This window comes from Mustelus asterias, chromosome 8, assembly GCF_964213995.1.
Source record: "Mustelus asterias chromosome 8, sMusAst1.hap1.1, whole genome shotgun sequence".
Classification (NCBI taxonomy): domain Eukaryota; kingdom Metazoa; phylum Chordata; class Chondrichthyes; order Carcharhiniformes; family Triakidae; genus Mustelus; species Mustelus asterias.
Genome location: NC_135808.1, coordinates 119,025,480 through 119,049,692, shown reverse-complemented (window position 1 = coordinate 119,049,692; position 24,213 = coordinate 119,025,480). Strand labels below are relative to the sequence as shown.

The following is a 24,213-nucleotide window of genomic DNA, read 5'->3' as shown; positions in this document are numbered from 1 at the left end:
CGGAGGAAACCCACGCAGACACAGGATGAGCAATAAATGCTGGCCTAGTCAGCAAGACCCACAAATGAATCATAGAAGCCCTACAGTACAGAGGGAGGACATTCAGCCCATCGAGTCAATATCGAACCCAATCCCATCCAGGCCTTATCCCCGTAACCCCACACATTTACCCTGCTAATCCCCTGACACTAGGGTCAATTTAGCATGGCCAATCAACCTGACCCGCACATCTTTGGACTGTGGAAGGAAACCGGAGCACCCGGAGGAAACCCATGCAGATATAGGGAGAAAGTGCAAATTCCACACAGACACTGACACGAGGCCTTGCCTCACAGAGATGTCTTGCTGCATCTGTACAGGGCATTGGTGAGGCCGCAGCTGGAATACTGTGTGCAGTATTAATCCCCTTATTTGCGGAAGGATATATTGACCTTGGAGGGAGTGCAGAGAAGGTTCACCAGGTTGATACCAGAGACGAGGGGTATTGATTATGAGGAGAGACTGAGCAGATTGGGTTTGTATTCGTTGGAATTTAGAAGGCTGAGGGGGGATCTTATAGAGACCTATAAGATAATGAAGGGGCTGGATAGGGTAGAGATGGAGAGATTCTTTCCACTTAGAAAGGAAACTAGAACTAGAGGGCACAGCCTCAAAATAAAGGGGGGTCAGTTTAGGACAGAGTTGAGGAGGAACTTCTTCTCTCAGAGGGTGGTGAATCTCTGAAATTCTGTGCCCACTGAAGTGGTGGAGGCTACCTCATTGAATATGTTTAAATCACGGATAGATGGATTCCTGATCGGTAAGGGAATTAGGGGTTATAGGGATCAGGCGGGTAAGTGGAACTGATCCACTTCAGCCATGATCTTATTGAATGGCGGGGCAGGCTCGAGGGGCTAGATGGCCTACTCCTGCTCCTATTTCTTATGTTCTTAGGCCTTAGATGTTCAGGTGGAAAATCTTTTAAATAACAGGACTTTATGCTGATGCTGCCCTGAGCCGCTATCTCGCGGGGCTTTTTGCCAGAACATCCACAGCTGATTACTCTCTCTTATTGTTGGCGCAGTTGGTTTGGGTTGTAATCAATGTACCCAAAAAAAACCATATGTATTCAACTTCATTGTTGAACTTGATTCAAGTCTCTTCTCTTGATCGTTCTGACTGTTCGCTAAACCAATCTCAATGCAAGTAGACCAGTTGCATGAGGAGGGGTCAGTACCTTGAATGGTGAGTCCTATTCCCTGCTCCAACATCTATATCATAGAATAGAATAGAATCCCTGTAGCGCAGGAGGCCATTCAGCCCATCTAGCCTGCACCAACAACAATCCCATCCAGGCCTTATCCCTTTAACCCCACATATTACTCTGCTAATCCCTGACACGAAGGGACAATTTAGCATGGCCAATCAACCTGACCCACACATCTTTGGACTGTGGGAGGAAACCCATGTAGACACGGGGAAAATTAGCAAACTCCACACAAACAGTGACCCGCGGCTGGAATTGAACCCGGGTCCCTGGTGCTGTGAGGCAGCAGTGCTAACCACTGTGCCACCGTGCCGCCCCTTATGAATTAACAAAAAAAACCAAGAGTATTTACTTTCTGCATGATAATCCTGACATCTACAACAACTACATTTCAAAAAGTACTTCACTGGCTACGAAGCAATGAGATGAGGTTGTGAAAGGCACAATATAAACGGAAGCCTTCTCTTCTTTCTTTAACATTGGGGTCTCAATCAGCTACCATAACGGAGGGGATCAGTCCTTCCCTTTCCATCCAAGTGATCGACAATTGGGAATTCCCCAAACTTTTTTTTCAACGGTTGCAGTGAGAGGAGTGGGAAGGAAAAGCAATGGCAGGCGACAAAACAAACCTCAGGAGGGAACAAAGGGTTAGCAGGGAGAGAAGTAAATTACAAAGACAAACAGAAGCTAAAAGGGGAAATCTACAGTGATGAGCATTGGAGATTAGGGTAAGTGATGCCGAGAGTAAATCATTCTAAATGTCAGAGAAAGACTTCAGATCAAATAGATGTACGGCTGCACATAAAGTGCACCAACAATTTTATTGCTTCTGTAGCTGGCTTTGGTGTTTGGAAAAACATAGGCAGGAAGAAAGCATACCGTAGTGTGAGAGTCTGCTCATAACATTAGCACCTGAGAGCTCAAAAGAGAAAAACACGCTCTTCAAAACAAGGAGAGTTCAAATGACTTCTGGCTGGGAAGTTAACTGCAATGTCCCACTACCCTTTGATGTGCAAAAATATTTGTAGCAGTTTAGCATTCATGATAGATAGAAAGTCAATGCATTTAGTCGATAATGAAACTCCAGAATGGAGGTGTACAGCGAGTAGATAATGGCACGGATCCAGTAAAATGGGTGGGTGTGTTGGGTGGAATGGCCTTCTTCTATTGTTAAAACAAGGTTTGCTGACAAGGAAACGGAGAGCCGAGGAGTCGAAGTACTTGAGGCAGCCAGCGTTTCTAAGAACCATATAAGGTCGTTTATGCAGGAATTGGCTCCCTCATACTGGATATGTTAATACTTTATCCCTGACCCAGTAGCAATCCCAAGAGCACTAATTTATATCTAGATCTTCCCCCAAAACCATAAATTTAGACAGAATTTGTTTCTTTCGGAATGTGTCCCCCCGCCCTCCCCCTTACAGACATGAGGCTCAATATACAATGTCTGGAATGTATATTTATTCTGCATAGCTGCTGCTTCCTGACATCTGGGCACAGATATGCTATCTCGGCAATCACTGCCCCAGCCTCAGCGGGTAGCTCAGACTAGCCGGCCGAGGTAGATTGCTTTGGGATATTTCCTCTGCAGTGTTGACCACTGAACAAAAAAGTAATCTGACAAATTGTACAGTATTTTCCCAGAAAGAGACAAGGTTTCAACTCGGCAGATGCTCTCTATGTAGATAATCAGCACTTTCTTCATTCCGAGTATTCGGAGCATCAGAGCAGATATGCAGAGGGGCACACATGTTCCCGGTCCGTTACACAGCACCTGCACAGAAACACAGAAAGGTTATTTTTGCATGATTTACAGGTTTTTCGGAGTTTAGTGCAGCCAATATGCATCATTAGCTCCCTATCCTTCCAGTGCTGTGCGTAGCGTCTTCACTCTGATAGCCCAGATATGGAACATAATTTCAGAAATACCAGAGGGGAGGGGGCAAGAGAGGGGGAGCGGGGCGAGAGAGGGGGAGGGGGACGGGCGAGAGAGAGGGAGGGGGACGGGCGAGCGAGAGGGAGGGGGACGGGCGAGAGAGAGGGAGGGGACGGGCGAGAGAGAGGGAGGGGGACGGGCGAGAGAGAGGGAGGGGGACGGGCGAGAGAGAGGGAGGGGACGGGCGAGCGAGAGGGAGGGGGACGGGCGAGAGAGAGGGAGGGGGACGGGCGAGAGAGAGGGAGGGGGACGGGCGAGAGAGAGGGAGGGGGACGGGCGAGAGAGAGGGAGGGGGACGGGCGAGAGAGAGGGAGGGGGACGGGCGAGAGAGAGGGAGGGGGACGGGCGAGAGAGAGGGAGGGGGACGGGCGAGCGAGAGGGAGGGGGACGGGCGAGCGAGAGGGAGGGGGACGGGCGAGCGAGAGGGAGGGGGACGGGCGAGCGAGAGGGAGGGGGACGGGCGAGAGAGAGGGAGGGGGACGGGCGAGAGAGAGGGAGGGGGACGGGCGAGAGAGAGGGAGGGGGACGGGCGAGAGAGAGGGAGGGGGACGGGCGAGAGAGAGGGAGGGGGACGGGCGAGAGAGAGGGAGGGGGACGGGCGAGAGAGAGGGAGGGGGACGGGCGAGAGAGAGGGAGGGGGACGGGCGAGAGAGAGGGAGGGGGACGGGCGAGAGAGAGGGAGGGGGACGGGCGAGAGAGAGGGAGGGGGACGGGCGAGAGAGAGGGAGGGGGACGGGCGAGAGAGAGGGAGGGGGACGGGCGAGAGAGAGGGAGGGGGACGGGCGAGAGAGAGGGAGGGGGACGGGCGAGAGAGAGGGAGGGGGACGGGCGAGAGAGAGGGAGGGGGACGGGCGAGAGAGAGGGAGGGGGACGGGCGAGAGAGAGGGAGGGGGACGGGCGAGAGAGAGGGAGGGGGACGGGCGAGAGAGAGGGAGGGGGACGGGCGAGAGAGAGGGAGGGGGACGGGCGAGAGAGAGGGAGGGGGACGGGCGAGAGAGAGGGAGGGGGACGGGCGAGAGAGAGGGAGGGGGACGGGCGAGAGAGAGGGAGGGGGACGGGCGAGAGAGAGGGAGGGGGACGGGCGAGAGAGAGGGAGGGGGACGGGCGAGAGAGAGGGAGGGGGACGGGCGAGAGAGAGGGAGGGGGACGGGCGAGAGAGAGGGAGGGGGACGGGCGAGAGAGAGGGAGGGGGACGGGCGAGAGAGAGGGAGGGGGACGGGCGAGAGAGAGGGAGGGGGACGGGCGAGAGAGAGGGAGGGGGACGGGCGAGAGAGAGGGAGGGGGACGGGCGAGAGAGAGGGAGGGGGACGGGCGAGAGAGAGGGAGGGGGACGGGCGAGAGAGAGGGAGGGGGACGGGCGAGAGAGAGGGAGGGGGACGGGCGAGAGAGAGGGAGGGGGACGGGCGAGAGAGAGGGAGGGGGACGGACGAGAGAGAGGGAGGGGGACGGGCGAGAGAGAGGGAGGGGGACGGGCGAGAGAGAGGGAGGGGGACGGGCGAGAGAGAGGGAGGGGGACGGACGAGAGAGAGGGAGGGGGACGGGCGAGAGAGAGGGAGGGGGACGGGCGAGAGAGAGGGAGGGGGACGGGCCAGAGAGAGAGGGAGGGGGACGGGCGAGAGAGAGGGAGGGGGACGGGCCAGAGAGAGAGGGAGGGGGACGGGCGAGAGAGAGGGAGGGGAACGGGCGAGAGAGAGGGAGGGGGACCGCCGAGAGAGAGGGAGGGGGACAGGCCAGAGAGAGGGAGGGGGACGGGCCAGAGAGAGGGAGGGGGACGGGCCAGAGAGAGGGAGGGGGACGGGCCAGAGAGAGGGAGGGGGACAGGCGAGAGAGAGGGAGGGGGACGGGCGAGAGAGAGGGAGGGGGACGGGCGAGAGAGAGGGAGGGGGACGGGCGAGAGAGAGGGAGGGGGACGGGCGAGAGAGAGGGAGGGGGACGGGCGAGAGAGAGGGAGGGGGACGGGCGAGAGAGAGGGAGGGGGACGGGCGAGAGAGAGGGAGGGGGACGGACCAGAGAGAGGGAGGGGGACGGGCGAGAGAGAGGGAGGGGGACGGGCGAGAGAGAGGGCAGTTGAGAGAGAGAAAATAAAGCAAGAGACAGAGAAAAAGGAGAAAAACTTTGAATTTCACTTTTTAAAAAATAGCCATACAAATTTCGGTTCAAGATTTTTGTCTAATAACCTGAATTAAGCAAGTTCATTATGATCGAGAAGATTAGATTCACGATGAGAATGAGTGACCCTGGGTACTTGGTGTAACTCCAGGTCTGAGCCACAACAATGAAGTGGCTTTATGATGGGGAATAAATTTTGCCAGGATTCCCACTCCAATGATCTTTGTTCACACAAATACAGGGCTAGAGTTTGGATGGTGGGCATAGGGGAGGAGGTGGCAAGGTACAGCAGGGTTTGAGACTTCTTGTAGGAGAGGAGAAAGATTGAGTGTGAGATTAGAGGTGGGAGGTCACAGAGAGAGCCAATTGGAGGAGCATGGAAAGGGCACAAATAGTTCTGCTGTGATTCCGGCTCCAACCCACTTGGCCTAACATGCTGCTGCTTCAGCTCACATGTGAAGACTGACACTTGGAGGCTGCCCACACTTGTCAAACTGCAAAACGGGAGTTAACGACTTTAGGAAGCAAAGAATTAGAGAAAGAAGATTTAAAAAAATTATTTGCAACAACAGAATTTTACGAAAGCTAATAACAGTGCTGTACGTCGCAGCCAATGATCTCATTCTATACTGCCAGCCAAGAATAAAGCACTAACCAAGGAAATATTTTGTTACATTCTGCATGCACCCAGTGCAAGTCTTTCACATTAGATTGTAAAGTGATGATCTGGTTTCATTGATGTGAGAGTTGAAGTAATGGCGTGAAATTAGATCTCCACCATTAATGGCTGTCACTTGACATCATCCTCGCACCATCAAGATAAAAAACAGCAACAACAGTCCTCAAAGGCAAAAGATGCTTTTTTTAAAAATTAAAAAATATGGCAGTAAAATTATCTACCCATTGCTTTCCAGGCTGGTACACCACCCACACCAGCTGTTCACTCTTTTGCTCTGCATTCCCATAACTCATGCTCTCAATTTAGGAAATTTAAAATAACACTGCAACTATTTCCCCCCCTCCCCCCTTTAGTTAGCAGTGGTTAGCACTGCTGCCTCACAGCGCCAGGGTCCCAGGTTCGATTCCCGGCTTGGGCCACTGTCCGTGTGGAGTTTGCACATTCTCCCTGTATCTGTGTGGGTTTCCTCCGGGTGCTCCGGTTTTCTCCCACAGTCTGAAAGACGTGCTGGTTAGGTGCATTGACCCGAACAGGCGCCAGAGTGTGGCGACTGGGGGGATTTTACAGTAACTTCATTGCAGTGTTAATGTAAGCCTTACTTGTGACTAGTAAATAAACTTTAACTCTCTTCCCTCCAAGCACCAGTAGTCTGTGTTCACCATACTGACCATGCTGGTTACAATATACTCCCTTCTTCTGGGCTCTAGCACAGCTCCTTCCTCCTCCAATTGGCTCTTTATGACCTCCCACCTCTAATCTCACGCTCCATCTTTCTCCTCTATTACAAAAAGTCTCAAACCCTACTCTACCTTGCCTCCTCCTCCTCCACAACCACCATCGAATCTCTAGCCCCGTTCAACCCCTCATCCTGCTGATAACCTCTAACCAACCTGCACCTTTTATCCAACCTTGACCTCCTTTACTTTTCTCCTGCCCTGTCTTAACCCTCCAGCCTCAAAACATAACAATCCTCCCTCAGATTCTCCCTCCCTTATTTCCCCAACTATGTTTGACCGAAAGAGCACACATTGTCCCCACTCCCCTCATGAAAAATAAAATGGCTTAAATCTATACTATTCCCGATCCCTGGACATCTCATGATGCTTTCAAGTCAATGAAGAATCTTTTGAAGTGTTCAAATGTACAAAACACAGCAACCCCCCATTTGCACACAACAAAGTCCCACAAGCACCAATGATATAATGACCAGATAATCTGCATTAGTGATACAGGGTTGAGGGATAAATACTCAACAGTCCCCCAGGAGAAAATGCAAGTAAGCTCTGCGCGTGATATATCCTCGGTACAGTGCTCACAAGGTCAAGTTGCAGTTGGCAGGAAACATGTGCCTGCCCAGGGAAACCAAGCTATTGTGTGGAGCACCGGTGAGAAATGTCTGGAGAGGGTTCAGAAAGAGCCTGACAGCAACGTACACATATCCCGTCTCAGTCATTTTCACCAACAAACCTGATCCAAACGGACTATTGTTAAATGCAAGGTTACATGGGAATTAACACTACATTGAAATGGATGCTCATCCAAACACACCACATGAACAAGGATGCTATCTTCAGAAGATCGGTCGACATAAGGTGGACCTTGGCTTACTTGATTAAATTCTTCCAAAATATGGCCATTCCATACAACACATTCCAGCTGCTGATCCCACTCCGCATAAAGAAGTGTTTCATGCCAGTATCCTAAGTTCACCTTTCATAACCCTGATTATTTTGCTGTGCTCCTGTGACATGTATCAAAAGACTGTCCTGGGTGCACTTTCTCTCTGCCTCTGATTATCCTGCATCCTTCTTCAAACATAAGTCTCTTTTTAGACCGAAGACCTGTGGGTTCATCTTGTTCTTCTTTGCATGTCTCTGGTGCCTTGCCCAAGGTGCATTCTTCACACTTGAGCTCAGCGAAAGTGGTTTGTGTTCAGCGCGAGCCTGAAATATTCAGAGAGATCATTTCCAACCAGTAAAATCAAATTCCTGAATAAAGGGCGGCACGGTGGCACAGTGGTTAGCACTGCTGCCTCACAGCACTAGGGACCCGGGTTCGATTCCCGGCGTGGGTGACTGTTTGTGCGGAGCCTGCACGTTCTCCCTGTGTCTGCGTGGGTTTCCTTTGGTTGCTCTGGTTTCTCCCACAGTCCGAAAAATGGGATGGTTAGGTGCATTGGCCATGCTAAACTCCCCCTCAGTGTACCCGAACAGGTGACGGAGTGTGGCGACTAGGGGGATTTTCACAGCAACTTCATTACAGTGTTAATGTAGGCCTACTTGTGACACGAATAAAATAAACTTGCACTTAAAAAATTAAAAAGATTAGAATCAGGATCATTAAAATTAAGAAACGGACTTCGATTCCCGGCTTGGGTCACTGTCTGTGCGGAGTTTGCACGTTCTCCCCGTGTCTGTGTGGGTTTTTTCCGGGTGCTCCGGTTTCCTCCCAGAGTCCAAAGAAGTGCAGGTTAGGTGCATTGGCCAAGCTAAATTCTCCCTCAGTGTACCTGAACAGGCACTGGAGTGTGGTGACAAGGGGATTTTCACAGTAACTTCATTGCAGTGTTAATGTAAGCCTACTTGTAACTAATAAATAAAATAATAACAAAAAGAAAATTATGACTTGCATGAAACAACTATGGAAGTCAAACACTGCTGTATGTGTAGACTTTAGATTTGATACATATAATCATACATTTACATGGTTAAATGTATCAAATCTGAAGTTCACACTTGAGAGTCATGGCGACGTGTTGAAAAATGTCTCTTTCTTCTGATCTCTTGGAAGCTACCTATCCTAACAGGCTGATGGTACCCTAAATCCAATGTGCTACCTCAGCCTGAGAACACAGCAATGTAGGGCACCAGTGTTGAGGATGATCATGGAGGAGGTATTGTTGCCTATCCTTACTGATTGTGATCTGTGGCTTAGGAAGTTCAGGATCCAGTAACAGAGGGATGAGCCGAGGCCCAGGCCACAGAGTTTGGAGATGAGTTTCGTAGGAATAATGATATTGAAGGCTGAGCTGTAGTCAATAAATAGGAGTCTGACATAGGAAAAGGTCAGTTATTGGCAGGAGCTAGAACAGATTGCAACAAAGATGTGTAGGTCGCTAGGCAGAGGAAATGGCTGGAGAAGGTACAGGTAGCTGCATAAAGGTAAGATATCAGAATGTATTAATGGGAGAATAAAGGTCAGTGCTCAGTGAAAGCAAAACTAAAAAACAAGTGACAGATGGCCCAGTGGGGGAGGTGGGTGGGGTGCGGGGAGGGGGAGTTGCATTGAGACTAAAAGTGTTTGAGATATATAAAAAAAGATGAAGGAGGAAGAGAAAGGTCACAGTCAAGCTCAAACTCAGTGTTGAGTCCTGAGGGCTGTAATGTACCTGGCCGGAAGATGAGATGCTGCCCCTCCAGTATGCGTTGGACTTCACTTCAACATTGCAGCAGGCCAAGGACAGACATATGGGTATGAGGGCAAGGTGCTGAATTGAAAAGGCAAGCCACAGGAAGGTTAGGGTCATGCTTACGTGCTGAATGAAGAACGCAATCATAATGTCTGACTTAAGACCATACAAACCGATGCTCTAATGCCGAGCTACCCCAGGGAGCTGGTTCACACCAGGGCTCAAGGATATGTCTTAAAGATAAAGAGTGCCTTTGGTACATTGACCTTTATAAATCGGAGTATCGAGTATAAAAGTTGGAGTGTTATGGTAAGGTTATATAAGGCATTGGTGAGGCCGAATTTGGAGTATTGTGTACAGTTTTGGTCACCTAGTTACAGGAAGGATGTAAATAAGATTGAAAGAGTGCAGAGAAGGTTCACAAGGATGTTGCCGGGACTTGAGAAGCTGAGTTACAGAGAGAGATTGAATAGGTTGGGACTTTATTCCCTGGAGCGTAGAAGATTGAGGGGAGATTTGATAGAGGTGTATAAGATTTTGATGGGTATAGATAGAGTGAATGCAAGCAGGCTTTTTCCGCTGAGGCTAGGGGAGAAAAAAACCAGAGGGCATGGGTTAAGGGTGAAAGGAGAAAAGTTTAAAGGGAATATTAGGGGGGGGGTTCTTCACGCAGAAAGTGGTGGGAGTGTGGAATGAGCTGCCGGACAAAGTGGTCAATGCGGGGTCACTTTTAACATTTAAGAAAAACTTGGACGGGTTCATGGATGAGAGGGGTGTGGAGGGATATGGTCCAAGTGCAGGTCAGTGGGACTAGGCATAAAATGGTTCGGCACAGACAAGAAGGGCCAAAAGGCCTGTTTCTGAGCTGTAATTTTCTATGGTTCTATGGTTCTATAATCCCAAAACCTCCATGAAGACCTGCTCTGTTAGCAACACGTGGGAAACAGATGCCCAATCATGACTAAAATGGCAATTCATCATCAAAAATGGTGGCAAGAGTTTCCAAACAAGAGCAGCCAGAGAGAGAGATCAGTGGGAGAGATAGAAAGAGAGGACAGCTGCTCAAGCCAATAATCCACCACCACCTCAACCAACAACTGCCGTCCTCAATGTGGGAAAGACTTCCCAGCTAAGATAGGGACCAGATGCCAGCTGCAAATGCACAGCCCAACCTCCACCCAGCCATCCACAGGGAAGAAATGACCTCGACATTGTGGATCACAAATAAAATCTGACAAAAATCAAAAAGGTTAAAAAAAACTCACCAGCACTTTCGTTTTAAATCACTTCCCCCTCAACAATGAGAAGGAAAAATATACGGCCAGCAAATATATTTCCAAGCAAAACATCAAATCGATTGTCTGATGGAGGCCCGCCCTCCCTGTTTCTAGGTTTGCTCTGTGACTTCAGGAGCAACTTGTTTGACTCAAATGGGGACAGCAATTTCAGATTGGCCTCACAGCCACTTCAGTGTCTTTCTCAGGAGTGAGTAGGGTGTACTGCATACTTTCAGGCAGCTATGGGCCATCTTCCAAGCCAATCCAATCCAGACAGGCATTGGAGGCAAGGAAATCCAGTACATCAGTGCATTTTGACCATTGTTCTTTTTGGCAATGCTTTTCCTATCAGGATTTGGGAGGATAACTCTAATCAGAAAGTATTTGACTGAATTTTCTTTCTTCAAATTCAGTGCCACAGGACTTTGGAAGAGGAAGAACATCACATTTATGCAAAGTTGCATAATGTGCATCTACACATTCACAATAAACCTGATCTCATTAATATAGCGGTTATTACCTTCATTCACATCTATGTATTACTTCCAAATGGAAATATATAACCTTGTTTTCTTACCTTCAACATACCAACTTCGGTACAAAACTTCAGCAAGTTTGAGTGTAGGACCAACCATCAAAAAGACCTCATCTGACATTTCTATGAGAACCTGTTAAAACTCAGCTCTGAAATTTAACTGGAGCATTCTTGAAAGACCTGGTTCTTTATTATAAATAAGTCATATATTAAAATTTCCATGCAATCATTCAGCCACATTTTTTGCAAATCTGACTGCTTAACCTCCACGCTCACTGCAATTAAAGGAAATTGCAGAAAGCACAAACCACCCCTCCCTAACATCCTTGCTCGACTTTCTGCTTAATTAACGTTAGACTGTGTAGATTCTCAGCAGAATATTTTCATTCTTCAAGAATTTAGTTTTCGCAAGATAGGCGATTCTTTGAAATTCATTCAACCTATCCCTAACCCCCGCAAATATTTCCTTTGCAAATTTATTCACTTCTCTCTTAAATTCTGCCACCATCATTGTTCCTGATAGGGCATTCCATGTACAATGGCCAAACGGTCTACTGTGCCATGTCCGAACAACATTCTGCCGAAAAAACATTCCGAATCTCTCTTTGGCTGGAATTTTGCCGCCTCGCCTGCTCCGGAATCAGAGCGAGTGAGGCTCGCAGAACGGAAATGTCCGTTGGCCTCAGGTGGGATTTTATGATCTCGTCCAAGCGAGATCGTAAAACCCCGCCCTTTGTTCTTTTGGCAATAATCTTAACTATCATCACAAAACACAAAGATCTTCCATCTCCATAACCTTTGCCCCTGCCTCAGCTTCTCTGCTGGTGGGACAGTCACTGATGCTTTTGCCATCTACAAACCTACTAAAGTTTTTTTAAAGTTTATTTATTAGTGTCACAAGTAGACTTACATTAACACTGCTAGTAAATATTCCAATGTTTTCCTGGGGTAAGATCCAACTTGTAGCCTCCATAAACTGGAGCCAGCTATATACGGGGCGGCACGGTAGCACAGTGGTTAGCACTGCTGCTTCACAGCTCCAGGGTCCCGGGTTCGATTCCTGGCTCGGGTCACTGTCTGTGTGGAGTTTGCACATTCTCCTCGTGTCTGCGTGGGTTTCCTCCGGGTGCTCTGGTTTCCTCCCACAGTCCAAAGATGTGCGGGTTAGGTTGATTGGCCAGGTTAAAAATTGCTCCTTAGAGTCCTGAGATGCGTAGGTTAGAGGGATTAGCGGGTAAATATGTAGGGGTAGGGCCTGGGTGGGATTGTGGTCGGTGCAGACTCGATGGGCCGAATGGCCTCCTTCTGCACTGTAGGGATTCTATACTAACCTACACATTCCAGCTTATCCATTACCTCTGGGCACACTAGCTTCCGGACCATCAAATCTCAATTTTAAAATTCTCATCCGTGTATTCATGGCCTCACCTTCTCTATTTCTGTAACCTGGCATCGCCTCGCAATCCTCCAAGAACTTTAATTTTGGCCTCTGTGGAACACCAATTTTCTTCATCCTAGCATTTGTGGCCATGCCTGCAGCTATCACGGCATTTTTTTCCAAGTCTTACAAGCAAGCAGAACTGTCCTTTCTAACGCAATGGTGTGTATTAGTGGGTCATTCGACAACACACCACTGATTAAGATAGGACTGCCTGACAACATTTAGTTCAGAATTATGGGTGATCACATTTAGAACATAGAACAGTACAGCACAGAACAGGCCCTTCGGCCCACGATGTTGTGCCGAGCTTTATCTGAAACCAAGATCAAGCTATCCCACTCCCTATCATCCTGGTGTGCTCCATGTGCCTATCCAATAACCGCTTAAATGTTCCTAAAGTGTCTGACTCCACTATCACTGCAGGCAGTCCATTCCACACCCCAACCACTCTCTGCGTAAAGAACCTACCTCTGATATCCTTCCTATATCTCCCACCACGAACCCTATAGTTATGCCCCCTTGTCATAGCTCCATCCACCCGAGGAAATAGTCTTTGAACGATCACTCTATCTACCCCTTCATCATTTTATAAACCTCTATTAAGTCTCCCCTCAGCCTCCTCCGTTCCAGAGAGAACAGCCCTAGCTCCCTCAACCTTTCCTCATAAGACCTACCCTCCAAACCAGGCAGCATCCTGGTAAATCTCCTCTGCACTCTTTCCAGCGCTTCCACATCCTTCTTGTAGTGAGGTGACCAGAACTGCACACAATATTCCAAATGTGGTCTCACCAAGGTCCTGTACAGTTGCAGCATAACCCCATGGCTCTTAAACTCCAACCCCCTGTTAGTAAAAGCTAACACACTAAAGGCCTTCTTCACAGCTCTATCCACTTGAGTGGCAACCTTTAGCGACCTGTGGATATGGACCCCAAGATCTCTCTGTTCCTCCACAGTCTTCAGAACCCTACCTTTGACCCTGTAATCCACATTTAAATTAGTCCTACCAAAATGAATCACCTCACATTTATCAGGGTTAAACTCCATTTGCCATTTTTCAGCCCAGCTTTGCATCCTATCTATGTCTCTTTGCAGCCTACAACAGCCCTCCACCTCATCCACTACTCCACCAATCTTGGTGTCATCAACAAATTTACTGATCCACCCTTCAGCCCCCTCCTCTAAGTCATTAATAAAAATCACAAAGAGCAGAGGACCAAGCACTGATCCCTGTGGCACTCCGCTAGCAACCTGCCTCCAATCCGAAAATTTTCCATCCACCACCACCCTCTGTCTTCGATCAGACAGCCGGGTTAAAGAGATGATCTCTTTAACCTGTGCTTAATGCTCCCTCCACTCACATTGTCTGTATCTTTAAGACCTGGTTGGCTGTAGAGATTCGCATTCTAATCAGTATTCTGTAACTTGATTTTGTGTCTCTGTGCCCTGTTTGAGAGCAGATTTCCACTCCATCTCCCGAAGGAGCAGCGCTCCGAAAGCGAATGGCATTTGCTACCAAATAAACCTGTTGGACTTTAACCTGGTGTTGTTAAAACTCCCACAGATGCTGCCAGAACAGAGTTTTTGAAGCACTTTCTGTTTGTATTTCAGATCTCCAGGATCCTCGGTGCTGTGCTTTCATTTTGGTTTTTATAAGCGGTTTTAAAAGTTTGTATTTATTTGTGTCACAAGTAGGCTCGCATTAACACTGCAATGGAGTTACTGTGAAATTCCCCTAGTCGCCACACTCTGGTGCCTGTCTGGGTACACTGATGGAGAATTTAGCATTGCACCTAACCAGTACGTCTTTCGAACTATATGAGAGGTGGTTGCATTTCTTTGCGTTGGGAGTTGTTAGGAATCCATATGGTTCACACTTACCAAGTTTTGATGCAACGCACAGTGAAAGGCAACATTCATTTCTCCAAAGCCGAATCCACATACAGCAGCAGATCCTGCCAGTTAGCACCATTAAATGTCTTAAGTGGCTTGTTTTATTTAGTTGGTGCGGTTAGTAGCTAACAATTCCCAAACACACACAATTAAATGCTACTTCAATTGATGCAATTCAGTTTGGGTGGACGAGTTGAAGAAACAGATCTTCAAGGGTCAACGTTTGAGTGAAGGAAGCAGGGTCACGGGAGACAGGGGTGGGGTCAGGGGGATGTATCCTGACCTTTTATCTTATTGAATAAGAGAAACTAGCAGGTCCTTGGGGACAAAGCATGCTCTGCCAATTACTGCATAACAAACACAGCAACATTGCTGCACTGTACTACACAATGTTCTTATAAAACTTTACGGGGGACCTGCCTGCCACTGGCTCCAATACATCTCCAGAAGTGGCAGTGCCAAATTCCTGAAGGATAGATGGAGAATGGAACTGAATTTGCCCTTTCAATTTACAAGGCAGAACTATAGTCCTGGGCAAAATAAGCAAAGGTTTGGCTGAACTATCACTGCACTTAAGGTAGTGTCCTTGGTGTCTAAACAACTTAGACAAAGCATTCATTTTGCCATTTCCATGAAGGATATCCCGTCTTATTTTTGTGTTAATTATAAACTGGGGTTGAAAACTGCTTGTTTAACCAATCTGCCAGTCTTTTAAATCTCAGCCCATTCAGCAAGGAAGTTTGCAGAATTCTATTGCAGAGAAAGGCATCAACATGAGCTCTCCCAAAGCATGACCACCTGTTTGGTTTGGCCCTAGTTAAATTTAAATTAAATAATTGGAGGGGATTCACTAGGTGGGAGATTTGAAAAGTTAAAGAGAAAGGACAGGGTAGCTATATGGGCAATGGTAACCAGAATTAATGACAGGGAGGGACAGAGCACACAAACATAAGAGTGCACCAGTAAATATGGGGTCAGAGTAGGGAGAATTGGCTTCAAATGAACAGAGAAAGGAACAGGCGAAAGGAAATTTAGAAATCCAAAGATAAAAGTTGAGACAAAACAAAAGTATACTGGTGTGGGTAAAGACAAGCTGAGTGGGACAAGAAGGGACATAGGGTTTAATGGTAATAGTGTGGAGGAAGGTCCATCCAGGGAAATGTAGTTAAAAAATAAAATTGAAGTCACTTTATTTGAATGTATAAAGCATCTGCAATAAGTCAAATGAGCTAGTGGTACAAAGAGAGATAAATGGATTAGATCAAGTCACCATTACGAGACATGGTTACAAGGTGACAAAGTAAACATTCTGGGGCACAGACATGCAGAACAGAAAAGGAGGACAATAAAGGGTGGCACAAAAATGAGTGAGAAAGGATCTTGGCTCAGGAAATCGGGAAGCAGAATCAGTATGGGTGTAAATTAGGAATAGCAACGGTCAGTAAGAGTTGTGGGAGTCTTTAACTTTCATATAGTCTGGACCTATTGGCTAAGGTGGTCTGAAAGGTGAGTTTGAAGAATGCTTATGTGACAGTTTCACAGAATCCCTGCTGTGCAGAAGGAGGCCATTCGAGTCTGTACTGGCCACAATCCCACTCAGGCCCTATTCCATAACCCCACGTATTTATCCTGCTGATCCCCCTGAAACCAGGGTCAATTTAGCTTGGCCAATCAACCTAACCCACACGTCTTTGGACTGTGGAAGGAAATCAGAGCACCCGGAGGAAACCCACACAAACTGAGAAGATTGAGTAAATTGCAATGTCATGGAACCAACTAGGGGCAAAACTATTTTAGATCCAGTGTGGTATAGTGAGGCATGGTTAATTAGTAACATCACATTTATCGAGTTAAAACCCAAGATTAGCCATGATTGTAGCGGAAGGGGGAGCAGGCTCGACAGGCCCCATGGTTTTCCCCTGATCCTATCTCTTATATTCTTAAATTTTCTGAGTGGTTGCCCAGTAAACTTGATCACTGTAAACCAGACAATAAAACGTTTGTTTTGATTGGTGCCTTTTAAAAATGCTATGAGTACAATCATGTTTTCCCAGAGAATTATGGAAATTACAGGTCAGAAGGAGATCACTTGGCTCTGTCACCTTAGTGGTAATACATCTCCAGCTGCAGCTATTTACTTTAATCTCATTTGCCTGTACTTTTCTACATTTGTTCTTTGCAAATTCTCATGCACTTCCTTTTAATGTTATAGTTTCTGCCTTAATAACCACTTGTAAAGCACGAATAACTCATTAGATGAAAATAAATTACAACTTCTCCCTTCAATTTTTCTACTGTGAACCTTCAGACTATTCCCCTTTGTTACTGATTAATTAACCAGCAGAAGCAATCTATTATTTAACATTTAAAAGCATTAATTAATTTAAAACTTCCCTTGGATTTCCCTGGCTAAAGGTCTTTGTTCCTCTGGGGAAGCAAGAACATTTTTTCAACCCTTTCTTCAAGTAAATAACAGCTCATTTTTGGTGTCATCTTACTCCCCACCTCTGCAATCTCCCCCAGTCCCACAACCCTCAGGGAAATCTGCGGTGTTTCCCTTGCACTTCCTGCAATTTGATCTGCTATATTCGCTGCTCCCAATGCGGTCTCCTCCACACTGGGGAGACTAAATGCAGACTGGGTGGCCACTTTGCGGAACACCTTCACTCAGTCCGCAAGCATGACCCCTGACCTTCCTGTTGCTTGCTATTTTAACTCAGCACCTTGCTCGCATGCCCACATGGTCTGTCTTTGGCCTGCTCCAATGCTCCAATGAAGCCCAACACAAGCTGAAGGAGCACGTCTCATCTTCTGGTTGATTACATTCCAGCCCTCAGGACTTAACATTGAGGTTGGCAGCTTCAGACTGTGACCTTTCTCCTCCAACTTAAACCCTTCTTAAAAATATCTCATCCATATGTTGCCTCAATGCCAACATCCCTCCCCATCCCACACCAGGCCATCTGCCTTTTGTTCTTAAAGTTGCTCCCTCTCACAGCTACAGTTTAATATTCAACACATTTTCTCTCTTCAGTTCTGACAGAGCCAAAAGGACTCAAAACTCTGCTTTTTCTCCTTACTGATGCTGCCAGACCTGCTGAGTTTTTTCAGCAACCTCTGCTCCTTAGAAACGACTGCCTGGTCATTAACAATAGAGTTTAAAGTTATTTTGTTAGTGTCACAAGTTGGCTTACATTAACGCTGCAATGAAGTTACTGTGAAAATCCCCGAGTCGCCACACTCCGGCGCCTGTTTGAGTACACTGAAGGGGAATTTAGCATGGCCAATGCACCCAACCAGCACGTCTTTCGTACAGTGGGAGGAAACCGGAGCACCCGGAGGAAACCCACGCAGACACGGGGAGAATGTGCAGACTTCGCACAGTGACCCAAGGCCGGGAACCGAACCCGGGTCCCTGGCACTGTGAGGCAGCAGTATTGACCACTGTGCCATCGTGCCGTCCAGTTATGGGAGCTTGCTATGCATAAGTTGGCATTTGTGTTTCCTTCACAACAGCAGTGACTACCTTCAGCTATATTTAACTGGCTGTAAAGAGTTTCAGGTCATCCAGAAGTTGTAAAAGGTGCAAAATAAATAAAAGCAGTATTTTTTCCATAATATAAATACCAACCATTGTATCTGGAAACAATCATTCCTTCAATACATCAACAAGTGTAAATCATAGCACAAAGCCTTCAACAAATAGCTTTTAATTAGAAATAGCCCGCTCAATACCTTATACTGTGCGATAAATATTAATGGGTCCAAACAGTTTAATTTGGACTTTCTCCGACTGCTGCAGCTGTTGCAGGCAGTAAGACAGTACCTTGTAGTTTAGAACACATCAGCATTTTATGACCTTCTACATGTGCCATTCATTTCTTGGTCATTTCTTTTAAATGTTTTACATTGATGAAAAAAGTGATGAGATCAGATTTTCACAGTAATTCATAATTTTTCTACCTCGAAAATAAACAGGAGGTTTGAAACCAAAACTGTGGCTACGGCCCAGATTTTGCAATGGAATGACTGTCGCTGTTCACCTCAATGACAGCGGCTCACAGATTTTTGCAGTCTTGATAAAAATGCAAACGTGCTCTATTACTCTGGCACAATGCCCTTTCCAGGGGTTCAGTGGCGTCCGTGAGCAGGGCAAGAAACATGTGGCTCTTCAACCAAACTGAAGAATCCTGAGGCACACAGAGTCTAAACCAGGAGGCTTAAAGCAGGAAATACAATTTCAGATTTAAGTGATGTACAGGAAACAAAATAAAGGCTGGGAAATACAGATGAGATTAATAGCAAGAGACAAAAGAGACAGACAAAAGACAAAGGAAAATGAAAGCCTTATTAACTTCGGAAGGAATGAGGCTCCACACTTGGAAAAGATACGTTTACCAGATCAGAGAGATTGTTTGGCAGCAATGATCACTTATTTCTCCATTAAAAGCTGACTCAATCATGAATGCATGAGCCTTACCTTGTCTGCCATCTTTGGTGGGGAACTAATGAGCCAGTATCCCAGGTTCACACTATCACAGTCATTTCAGTGCTGACTATCAACGAGGACTGCACCAGCACATCCTGGGGAGGAGTAGGATATCTGCAACAGCAACATCTGGATTTCTGTGTTACACTGCCGAGACTGCTATCTGACTTCCCCCATTATAATGGTGAACTCTGTTAGTCTCACATTCATTGGTATTGCAAAACCTAGCCCTGTTTTGTATATTGCATTTGCAGTTTACAATTAGATCTGCCTGAGCTACATCAGGGATACTAAATGCAGTTTGGGAGATGTTTCGTGGAACAACTTTGCTCAGACTGCATTGGATTTCGGTGCTCCATACTCACTCTGATCTTCCCGTCTCCAGCCTCCTGCAGCTCAGTGTAAACTGAAAAAACAGCACCTCATCTTTCAGCGAAACACTTTACAATCCTCCCCTTTCAAAAATTACAGATTATAACCTTCTCACTTTTGTTTTGCGCAGACAGGCCAGAAGTTAACAGGCTAAACAGCACACCTCAGCTGTATAGGACAGTGGTTTTAGCAAGCGCATGACCAGTGACCTTCGGTGTACACTAGTGGGAGAGGGACTGCAGCCAGAGTGAGATTCAGCCAGAGTGAGGGTATCGGAAATTTGGAGCCGAGTGGGAAAGAGGTGCTCATTTTTGGGAGGAGTGGAGAGGTGGACCTGGAAGGGAGGCTCGAGGGCAAGTGAGAGGTAGAAAGAAATTCAACCATGGCGTCATAGCCAGCAGAGAGTGATTGGCTGGTGACTGGGAAGTAGTAGTTGTTGTTGCAAGAGTTAAATCATGGCAGGAGATCTCAGACCCGTGTCATGTTCTTCTTGTGCGATGTGGGAATTCAGGGATCCTTCCGGTGTCCCTGGCTCGTTCACGTGCAAGAAGTGTGTCCAACTGCAGCTCCTGTTAGACTGCTTGACGGCTCTGGAGCTGCGGATGGATTCACTTTGGAGCATCCATGATGCTGAGGAAGTTGTAGATAGCACGTTCAGTGAGTTGGACATACCACAGATAAAGATTACTGAGGGAGATAAGGAATGGGTGACCACCAGACAGAGGAAGAGTAGGAAGGCAGTGCAGGGGTCCCCTGCGGTCATCTCCCTCCAAAACAGATACATCATTTTGGATACTGTTGGGGGAGATGGCTCACCAGGGAAAGGTGGCAGCAGCCAGGGTCATGGCACTGTGGCTGGCTCTGCTGCACAGAGGGCAGGAAAAAGAGTGGCAGAGCTATAGTGATAGGGGATTCAATTGTAACGGGAATAGACAGGCGAACATAAACGAGACTCCTGGACGTTATGTTGCCTCCCTGGTGCAAGGGTCAAGGATGTCTCGGAGCGGCTGCAGGGCATTCTGGAGGGGGAAGGTGAACAACCAGCTGTCATGGTGCATATGAACACCAACGATATGGTTAAAAAATGGGATGAGGTCCTACAAGCTGAATTTAGGGTGTTAGGAGTTAAACTAAAAAGTAGGACCTCAAAGGTAGTAATCTCAGAATTGCTACCAGTGCCACGTGCTAGTCAGAGTAGGAACATCAGGATAGCAAAGATGAATGCGTGGCTGGAGGGATGGTGCAAGAGGGAGGGATTCAAATTCCTGGGACATTGGAACCGGTTCTGGGAGAGGTACCAATCGGATGGTTTGCACCTGGGCAGGACTGGAATCAAGGTCCTAGGGGGAGTGTTTGCTAGTGCTGTTGGGGAGGGTTTAAACTAATGTGGCAGGGGGATGGGAACCGATGCAGGAAGCCAGAGGGAAGAAAAGTGGGACAGAAACCAAAGGCAGTAAGGGGAAAAGTAGAAGGCAGAGAACCCAAAGACAAAAATCAAAAAGGGCCACAGTACAGAGTACAGAGACTGTGGAGAACTCAGTGAATGGGTCCAGTAAGGCTAAGAAAAATAAAACACAGGGAGAGTGTACAAAACATGACAGGACAGATGATCTGTAGTGTGATTGCTTAAATGCAAGGAGCATGACAGGTAAAGTGAATGAACTTAAAGCTTAGATTACTACATGGAATTATGATGTTGTGGCAATTACGGAGACTTGGATGAAAGCTTAGCATTCCAGGATTTAGATTCTTTAGGCGAGATAGAGAGGGTGACAGAAGAGGTGGGGGTGTTGCTTTACTGATTAAGGAGAATGTCACAGCTATACAGAGGGAGGACACCTTGGTGGGATCATGCAGTGAGGTCATATGGATAGAACTCAGGAACATGAGCAGTGCAATCACACTGTTGGTGTTGTACTACAAGCCTCCCAACAGCCAGTGTGAAATGGAGGAACTGAGATGTCAGCAGATTATGGGAAAATGTAAAAACAACAAGGTTGCTGTGATGGATGATTTTAATTCCCCAACATAGGCTGGGATTCCTTTAGTGCCAGGGGCTTGGATGAGGCAGAGCTTGATCAGTATGTCCAAGAGTGCTTCTTGAGGCAATATGTAGATAGTCCAACTCGGGAAGGGGTTATCTTAGACCTGGTTCTGGGAAACAAGCCCGGACAGGTGATTGATGTCTCAGTAGGGGGCCATTTTATGAACAATGATCACAATTATATAAGTTTCAAGATATTTGTAGAAAAGGATAGTAGTAGTCCCAGAGTGAAAGTACTGAACTGGGGGACGGCTAACTACGACAGTATTAGGCAGGAGCGAGGCAATGTAGACCGGGGGCGGCTGTTTGACGGTAAATAAACATCCGATATGTGGGAGTCTTTTAAAAGTCAGTTGTTAACAATTCAGGACAATATGTCCTTGTAAAAATGAAGGATAAAGATGGCAAGATTCGGCAACCCTGGATGACAAGAGAGATTGCGAGCTTAGTGAAAAAGAAGCAGGAGGCATACATAAATTTCAGGAAATTGAAAACGGATAAAGCTCTTGAAGAATACAAAGAGAGCAGGAAAGAGCTTAAACAGGGACTTAGGAGGGCAAAAAGGGGCCATGAAATGTCCTTGGCAGGCAGGATTAAGGAGAATCCCAAGGCTTTTTATGCGTATATAAGGAAGAAGAGGGTAGCTAAGGAAAGGGTAGGTCCACTCAAGGACAGTGGAGGGGATTTGTGTGTGGAGCCAGGTGAGGTGGGTGAGGTCCTTAACGAGTACTTTGCATCAGTATTCACAAAGGAAAAGGATGTGATGGATGGTGAGTGTAGAAAGGAGAATGTTAACATTCTAGGACATGTTGAGATAAAAAGGGAGGAAGTATTGGAGGTTTTGAAAAACATGAAGGTGGACACGTCCCCAGGGCCAGATAGGGTCTCTCCCAGAATACTGAGAGAGGCGAGGGAAGAAATTGCTGAGGCTTTGGCCAAAATCTTTGTATCCTCTTTAGTCACGGGCGAGGTACCAGAGGATTGGAGAGTAGTTAACATTGTTCCTGTTTAAGAAGGGCAGAAGAGACAATCTGGGAAATTACAGGTCTGTGAGCCTTACATCAGTGGTGGGGAAATTATTGGAGAAAATTCTTAGGGACAGGATGTCCTCACAGCTGGAACAGAATAGGCTTATTAGCGATAGGGAGCATGGTTTTGTGAAGGGGAGGTCGTGTCTCACAAACTTGATTGAATTCTTTGAGGAAGTGACAAGAAAAATTGACCAGGGCAGGGCAGTAGATGTTGTATTCATGGGCTTTAGTAAAGCCTTCGATAAGATTCCTCATGGCAGGCTGATACAGAAGGTGAAGTCAATGGGATCTGAGGTGAGCTGGTAGAAACATAGAAAAACTACAGCACAAACAGGCCCTTCGGCCCACAAGTTGTGCCGAACACATCCCTACCTTCTAGACCTACCTATAACCCTCCATCCTATTACGCCCCATGTACTCATCCAGGAGTCTCTTAAAAGACCCGATTGAGTTCGCCTCCACCACCACTGACGGCAGCCGATTCCACTCGCCCACCACCCTCTGTGTGAAAAACTTACCCCTAACGTCTCCCCTGTACCTACCCCCCAGCACCCTAAACCCGTGTGCTCTCGTAGCAGACATTTCCACCCTGGGAAAAAGCCTCTGAGAGTCCACCCGATCTATGCCTCTCAACATCTTATACACCTCTATTAGGTCCCCTCTCATCCTTCGTCTCTCCAAGGAGAAAAGACCGAGCTCCCTCAGCCTATCCTCATAAGGCATGCCACTCAATCCAGGCAACATCCTTGTAAATCTCCTCTGCACCCTTTCAATCTTTTCCACATCCTTCCTATAGTGAGGCGACCAGAACTGAGCACAGTACTCCAAGTGGGGTCTGACGAGGGTCTTATATAGCTGCATCATTATCCCCGGACTCCTAAACTCAATCCCTCGATTGATAAAGGCCAGCACACCATACGCCTTCTTAACCACCTCCTCCACCTGCGGGGCCGATTTCAGAGTCCTATGGACCTGGACCCCAAGGTCCTTCTGATCCTCTACTGTACTAAGAGTCTTTCCCTTTATATTGTACTCCTTCATCCCATTTGACCTACCAAAATGGACCACGACGCATATATCTGCGTTGAAGTCCATCTGCCACTTGTCCGCCCAGTCTTGCATCCTATCTATGTCCCTCTGTAACTTCTGACATCCCTCCACACTATCCACAACCCCACCAACCTTCGTGTTGTCGGCAAACTTACCAACCCATCCCTCCGCTTCCTCATCCAGGTCATTTATGAAAATGACAAACAGCAAGGGTCCCAGAACAGATCCCTGGGGCACACCACTGGTGACCGACCTCCATTTAGAAAAAGACCCATCCAGACCCACTCTCTGCCTCCTTTGGGCAAACACAGTAAGAAGTTTAACAACACCAGGTTAAAGTCCAACAGGTTTATTTGGTAGCAAAAGCCACACAAGCTTTCGAGGCTCTGAGCCCCTTCTTCAGGTGAGTGGGAATTCTGTTCACAAACAGAACTTATAAGACACAGACTCAATTTACATGAATAATGGTTGGAATGCGAATACTTACAACTAATCCAGTCTTTAATCTTTTTTCTAAATGGTGGCAATCCTTTGGGCAAGCCAGTTCTGGATCCACCGGGCAGCAGCCCCTTGGATCCAGAACTGGATCCAAAACTGGCTTGGGCATAAAAATGGATACAAAACTGGCTTGGGCATAAAAAGCAGAGAGTAGCAGTGGAAGGGTACTTTTCTAGCTGGGGGTCTATTACAAGCAGTATTCCACAA

The 24,213-nt window shown here is 47.3% G+C and overlaps 1 protein-coding gene across 1 annotated transcript in view; it reads right to left on the bottom strand.

The window, feature by feature from the left end:
• Positions 1-955: 955 nt before the first annotated feature.
• alg14 (ALG14 UDP-N-acetylglucosaminyltransferase subunit) overlaps positions 956-24,213 on the bottom strand; it is a 97,436-nt gene continuing 74,178 nt past the window's right edge. Inside the window, exon 4 of the mRNA XM_078218822.1 lies at positions 956-3,020. Coding sequence (XP_078074948.1) covers positions 2,790-3,020 — 231 coding nt within the window. The 3' untranslated portion in view covers positions 956-2,789. The remainder of the gene's footprint in view (positions 3,021-24,213) is intronic.